Genomic DNA, 7052 nt, shown 5'->3' with positions numbered 1-7052 from the left:
AGAAGCAATCTTGAAATGACTAAAATAACAAATCATCAAGGAAGTAGGAAATGAGTGAATGAAGCTAAAATAAATGGCTAGTGTGACATACGTGACTCTATTTATGACTTATGAGAAACAAATGACAAAACTTAAAACCATGAACCCAATTTTATCTTACTGAAAGATAATCCTAAATTCTTAATCAATAGAACCCAATTCATGCACTGATTCCTAGATTCACTAGGCGAATTTACTCATGTAAATCACCAATATCCCAAAACGTGTATGAATCTATGCATATAGAACCAGTGGTCATAAACCTTGATGAATGCAGTTTATGTAGTCTAAAGTTGCAAGTAAAAGGTTAAACCTTGATGAAAAAAACACATAATGAAAATGTTTGAAATACCTTTGACTTAACATTAAATTAAACAACATTAGCAAAATGGATAATTATGACAAGATTTTCAAAATATGAAGATCCAGTTAGAAAAAGAAAAAATTTTGAAATAAAATTGACATATGTGATTAAACCATATGCAACGAACTTGAGGATTGCCTCAAGTGGCACTTTGTTGGGGGGAGTGAAATGAGCAATAGAATGGCCTTCGATGAGTCAATTTTGTGTTTGTTACTTTGTGCGCTGTTCTATTATTTGCCGGTGCGATTGCTAAATCTGCACAATTTCCCCTTCATGTATGATTACCTAATGCAATGGAATGGCCGACTCCTATTTCGGCCCATATACATGCTGCTACGATGGTAGCTACGAGAATTTTTCTTGTAGCTCGACTTATGCCTCTTTTCATAGTTATACCCCACATAATGAATTTTATCTCTTTGATAGGGATAATAACAGTTTTTTTCGGAGCTACTTTAGCTCTTGCTCAAAAAGACATTAAGAGGGGTTTAGCCTATTCCACAATGTCTCAATTGGGTTATATGATGTTAGCTTTAGGTATGGGGTCTTATTGGAGTGCTTTATTTCATTTGATTACTCATGCTTACTCTAAAGCATTATTGTTTTTAGGATCGGGATCCGTTATTCACTCAATGAAAACTTTTGTTGGATATTTTTCAAAAAAAGTCAGAATATAGTGCTTATGGGAGGTTTAACAAAACATGCACCAATTATATAATGACTGGTAGTGAACACTTTACTCATCCAATTATAAAATCCATAGTTTGAAAGTTTGTTTCATATGCACAATTCTCGTTCAATGACACGGGGTTATTATTGGGGGGATTCCTTATTTTTGTCTCTTTATAAATAATAATTTATTGAAAATTTAAAAAAGTGATTGAGATTATTTAATATACGAGTGAAAAAGTTTTATAAGTTACAACATTATAACTTATGAGTTATGAATAAAAGAAACCCCCAAAGACTTAAAGATCCTATGATCTGAAGTTTGAAACATGTAAAGCACCATGTGTTAAGTTGTGAAGAAATCAATTTTAACTTTTATACCTCATATAACAACAATAATAATAACCACAAATAAATTTCTAACCCAAAACAGCATTTTTCACACCTTTTCCGTGCCTAAAACCCACGCAGTAGTCACCGATGACGGCTAACGGAGCTGGAAAGATGGCGTTAACATCTCAGGCATACTTGGACGGATCTCACGTCAAGCAAACCAAATCACTCATCACCGAGCTATGCCGTCTGTTTTACACTCTAGGCTGGGTCTCCGGCACCGGCGGAAGCATCACCGCCAAGGTCCACGACGATGAAGTTCCAAAATCCGATCAACTCATCATCATGTCACCCTCCGGTACGTTCTAATTTGATCTGGGTTTGTTTAATTTTATTGAATTAAGGGCTTAATTCGTTCAGGCATTTCGTCGAACACTTGGTGTGCAAAGTTAAATTTAGTTTAATTTCTCAGCTATATAGTGACAAAATGAAGTAACTTTGTTAGTACGTGAAACAGTTAAGTTCACAAGATTAAGTCATTTTGTCATTTTCGACATTATTGTTCGTTTATATTCGTTTGTTTAATAGATGAGTGAAAATAGACAAGGAATTTAGTTTGATTAATAAATTAACAAACAGAGCCGCTGTGTTTGTTCAATTGTGTTCGTGAACGTTCGTTAATGTTTGTTTGTTCATTAAAGGTTTTTAATACTTTTTTAATGGGTTAATTTAATTATATAGATTTAAGCAAAATTTTTAAGTATAAAGCAAAAATTTATATGAGTATTATGTGATTAGTTTATATGTTAAGTTAAAAATATGAATATGAATATTAAGAAAACATCAACACAAACTTGGTAGCCTGACCGAACCGTTGGCACTGACAATTCTCGGTTAGCCAAATCAAATAACATATTGTTTGTGCTCGTTCGTTCGTGTCCGTGAACTGTTCATGAACAAGTTCATTTTCTTAATGAACATGCATAGTTATTAAAAGCGTTGCTTTTTTGCGCCTAGGCGATTTTTTCAGTCGAAGCGCACTTGCAACGCTTTCCATAAAAGCAGACGCAATTTTAGGCAATTAGTCGGCAGTTGCCAGTTTTTTTATGTTTTAGCTTGATTTTATTTGATTTATCATCTAAAGTAAAACAACTTACCTACAATTACTTGGTTTAACAAAATTAATTCAATATCGCTATAAAATGATCGATCTCTGGATTTTCAATATTACAAAGCAAGAAGCCAAGAACAACGCTATCAAAATAAATAATAATTTCTCTCATTTGATCACCATCAGTAGCATTGTATTATCATGGCCGCAATTACATTTCAAAAGTCTTCTACAGTTCTACTAAATAAATACTTACAATAAACAGTTGATCACATCAGTAACTTTCACTATTATGGCAGAATATGATAGTTTTTCATGAAATCGATCATTTTGGTACTTGCTTTGGGTGTTTAGATGATTTTTTTTATTCAAGTGCGCTTTTTTTTATTTGAGGCCCACGCTTTTTTTGCGTCTAGTGCCTAGGCCCTCAGAGAGGCCTATGCGCCTTAAGTGCGCTTTACACATTTGATAACTATGCGAACATGACAAGAAATTCGTTCAGTTAGGCGTTCTTCAACTGTTAGTTTGTCCACTAAAAGCTTAACGAACAAACATGATCAAGGTCTTGTTCGGTTCGTTTACAGCCCTAATTATTGTTAGTCAATTGCTCTCTTTCCTATTTCCTAACACGCCACAAGCACCAAGACCGTCTTCGACCCATACAGGGCTCGGCCGGCGTCTAGGGCTTGGTCTTGATAAGGGAATGGAATATTTTTATAAACAAAATCTATATGTATTTTAAAAAAATAAACTTTATATAATGAGAGTTTGATGCTCCAGTAACCAAAAGGCCCAAAAGCGTTATTGCTACAATAAGTCAATGACTTTTTATTTATTTATTTATTCGTATCACAGTTTTCGTTGATCTTTTGAAAAAAAAAATTATATGAGGCCGATTTTATAGTACTCGTCTTGGGCACTCGAATTCTCAGAGACGGTTCTGACAAGCACACTTCACTTCTAATCTGTTCAGGCATTTCATTTAACACTTAATGAGCAAAGTCAACTTTAGTAAAATTTGATGAACAGCCTAGTTCAATTTCACATCCATTATCATTTACCGCAATAAAATTAGTTTGGCGCAGAAGAATTAAAACGTTTTATTAACACATCTGACCTGATTTGTTAAGCTAACCAACTGACTAAACTACTATAATTATAAATGTCTACCTTTAAACTGACACATATCATATAGGTGTGCAAAAGGAAAGAATGGTGGAAGAAGATATGTATGTGTTATCGTCTAGTGGCGATATTTTGTTTACTCCATCACCGAAGCCGTACCCTCACAAGGCTCCAAAATGTTCAGATTGCGCCCCTCTTTTCATGAAGGTACTTTCTAATATAATCGTGTGACTTGTAATCAATCATTTCCAAATTTTGATTTACAGATGTTTTTGTGTCTTCCAGGCTTATCATATGCGGAACGCTGGTGCAGTAATTCACAGTCACGGAATGGAATCTTGTCTTGTGACAATGCTTGATCCTTTGGCAAAAGAGTTTAAGGTAATTCAATATAGTTACCATTTATTTTTATATATTGCTTTGTTTAATGATAATAATGATGAGTATAAGTTTTTGTGATTTGATTTGTTCAGATCACTCATATGGAGATGATTAAAGGAATTCAAGGGCATGGTTATTATGACGAGCTTGTGGTTCCTATAATTGAAAACACTGCTCATGAAAGGGAGCTGACCGATTCTCTTGCTGCAGCAGTATGTTAACTGCATATTTTAATGTTATTTTGGTTAAATTTGAAAACAGTTGATGATTAAAGAAAATTTTACTTAATTATCAACAGATTGAAGCGTACCCGAAAACAACCGCGGTACTCGTACGAAACCATGGTATTTATGTATGGGGTGATTCCTGGATTAGTGCCAAAACTCAGGTCTGTATTAGTGTATTATTTTCTAGTCATTGAAGTATATAGTTATATGCATTAGTGTATTTATATGAGGTTACATGTTGTCAATCTTTCAGTCTGAATGCTACCACTATCTCTTTGAAGCTGCAATAAAGCTTCATCAATTAGGTCTTGACTGGTCAACTCCAAGTCATGGTCCAATTCAAAGATCCAAACCGGTTTTAGGTGACACGTCATCTCAAAAGGTAGGGGCTCTTACAATTAACTCAAACATGTTTAAATTATAATGATTCGTTAATAATTTATCATTTTTTTTCCAGCGTTGTATTGTTCTTGACATTGAAGGGACAACAACACCGATATCATTTGTGACAGATGTTCTTTTCCCATATGCCAAGAACAATGTGCAAAAACATTTGGAAGACACATATGATACTGATTTCACACAAGATGATATTAAGTTGTTGCGATCTCAAGTAAGCTTCATTAATTAATAATATTATTATTATTTTTGTATATATAATTGGTTGTAATATTGCCTCATATATATGCAGGTAGAAGATGATTTAAAACATGGGGTTGTGGGTGCGGTTCCAATTCCGTCTGAAGCGGCGGGAAAACAGGCGGTGATTGCTGCTTTGGTTGCTAATGTTGAAGGAATGATCAAATCCGATAGGAAAATTACTTCATTAAAACAGTTGCAAGTAAGCAAATTTTAACACGTGGAATACGTTATTAATTTCTTTAATTAGATTTATTCAAAGTTGCTGAGTATCATTATTTAGGGTCACATATGGCGCACTGGATTTGAAAAACATGAACTTAAAGGAATCGTGTTTGATGATGTACCTCGCGCACTTGAAAAATGGCATGCTTCTGGGATTAAGGTTAGTTCTATATATTGTATGGATTTTTCGTAAACGTTTTAGCCGTTCTATTAAGCATATTTTTAGTAATTTATCTTATTTGCTGGTAGGCGTGTAAGCAAATTGAACGTTCAGTGAATAGTTTGTAAACCCTTTGACGGGAACTTCGTTTATTTAATAAACGAATGGGCAGTTGGGCACTAACAAAAAATTTTGCCCATTTAATTAAACGAACGAACATGAACACATGTCTCGTTTTTTCATCTATGTTTTGGGAATATTAATTTAAATTCGTTGATGTTCGTTTGTTTACGTTCATTTGTGTTTGGTAGTTATTAAGTTTGTTTGCTTATGTTCGTTAATATATTCATTTATAGTTTCAAGTCAATTACAACTTACAAGTTTACAACTTAGTTTAGGTTTAATAACTTTTTAGGCCCAACACTTTGTTATTCACATTACTTTTACCTAGTTGTAGGCTTTTAGCTCAGTGATGTTCATTCGTCGGTGTTTAGTTATGTTCGTTCATACTGTTAAAGAGCGAACATAAATGAACATGCTCATTTTTTTATCGTACGAAGTATGAACACGAAAATGAAAACTCTGTTCGCTTAACTGTTCGTGTTGATTGTTTGTTCGGTTAAGTAAAGTGAACAAACACGACTTTTGGTTAATTTACAAGCTATTTGACGGTGAAAACGACTGTGGTTCATAGGTGTACATTTATTCAAGCGGTAGCAGATTAGCACAGAGGATGTTATTCGGATATACAGATTACGGGGACTTAAGAAACTACTTAAGTGGATTTTTTGACACCGCAGTCGGGTAAAATTTACATTATGGTTTTTCAATCTTGATTCTATATAAACACCAAACCCTAATTTTGTAATTGCTTGATAACAGAAACAAGAAAGAAACAAAAAGTTATGTCGAAATATCAGAATCACTTGGAGTTCATAAGCCATCAGAAATCTTGTTTGTGACCGATGTTTATCAAGAAGCGGTTGCTGCAAAGGCAGCTGGTAAATAACACACTCATATATTTATTCTGAAACTTTGTTCCATATGATCAAATATTATTCTTAATCATAATATTAATTCTACTACTTTTGTGTCAGGTTTGGAAGTTGTGATATCGGTTCGACCAGGAAATGGACCGCTTCCCGAGAATCACGGGTTCAAGACAATCAAGTCTTTTTCGGAAATTTGAGGTTGGTTTACATAAACTTAATATTGTTTTCTTGAATGAAACATGCTACATGTGACACTTGTATCAGAAATTAGTAAGTACCTTTTGTTGTTGAAAAATAAATTAAAATAATATTTAAATAAAAAACTTGTTTGATATTAATATTCTTGTTAATATCTTTTATTAATCTCCTGTTTAAGAATATTAATTAATCATGGAGTAATGTTCCCCAAGTTAAATATTAATATTCTTGTTTTATATTCCAATTCGTATATTTTTATTTTATTTAAGTAGTAACTAGTAATGTGATATCTTATATTGTTTTGTTGTAACTTACACATTCTACTAACACAGAACCATATGAGACAACCAAAGAATTGGTCGTGGACTCGGTTCAAAGATTAGGTTTTTGGTTGAGATTGGTCGTGACGATTATTAATATTATTATAATTAGTAGTAGTTTTTATATAACTGTTAAACTTTGATTTCCTTTATTTTGCTTCATACACATGTACTTAGAGCCGAGGGTCTCTCTGAAAGCCACCTCTTTATTCCTTTGGATAGAGGTACGGTGTGCCTACATCCCACCCTCCCCAGACCCTACTTATAGC

General features: G+C 33.5%; 1 protein-coding gene across 2 annotated transcripts in view; it reads left to right on the top strand.

The window, feature by feature from the left end:
- Window positions 1–1495: 1495 nt before the first annotated feature.
- The window catches only part of LOC143549239 (putative bifunctional methylthioribulose-1-phosphate dehydratase/enolase-phosphatase E1 1), a 28911-nt gene continuing 23354 nt past the window's right edge, over window positions 1496–7052 (top strand). Inside the window, exons 1-12 of one of the 2 annotated variants that reach the window (XM_077040185.1) lie at window positions 1496–1763; window positions 3712–3848; window positions 3927–4022; window positions 4115–4234; window positions 4321–4410; window positions 4503–4631; window positions 4707–4862; window positions 4941–5090; window positions 5172–5273; window positions 5968–6077; window positions 6156–6274; window positions 6371–6592. In XM_077040185.1, coding sequence (XP_076896300.1) covers window positions 1553–1763; window positions 3712–3848; window positions 3927–4022; window positions 4115–4234; window positions 4321–4410; window positions 4503–4631; window positions 4707–4862; window positions 4941–5090; window positions 5172–5273; window positions 5968–6077; window positions 6156–6274; window positions 6371–6462 — 1512 coding nt within the window. In that variant the 5' untranslated portion in view covers window positions 1496–1552 and the 3' untranslated portion in view covers window positions 6463–6592. Of the gene's footprint in view, window positions 1764–3711; window positions 3849–3926; window positions 4023–4114; window positions 4235–4320; window positions 4411–4502; window positions 4632–4706; window positions 4863–4940; window positions 5091–5171; window positions 5274–5967; window positions 6078–6155; window positions 6275–6370; window positions 6593–7052 lie in introns of those variants that run through there. The other variant, XM_077040184.1, reaches the window with a different exon arrangement.

This window comes from Bidens hawaiensis, unplaced genomic scaffold, assembly GCF_021521415.1.
Source record: "Bidens hawaiensis isolate Kalapana, Puna unplaced genomic scaffold, B.hawaiensis_p1.1 tig00015451_1, whole genome shotgun sequence".
Taxonomy (NCBI): domain Eukaryota; kingdom Viridiplantae; phylum Streptophyta; class Magnoliopsida; order Asterales; family Asteraceae; genus Bidens; species Bidens hawaiensis.
The sequence above is the reverse complement of the archived record's forward strand: the minus strand, read 5'-3'. Positions and strand labels throughout refer to the sequence as shown.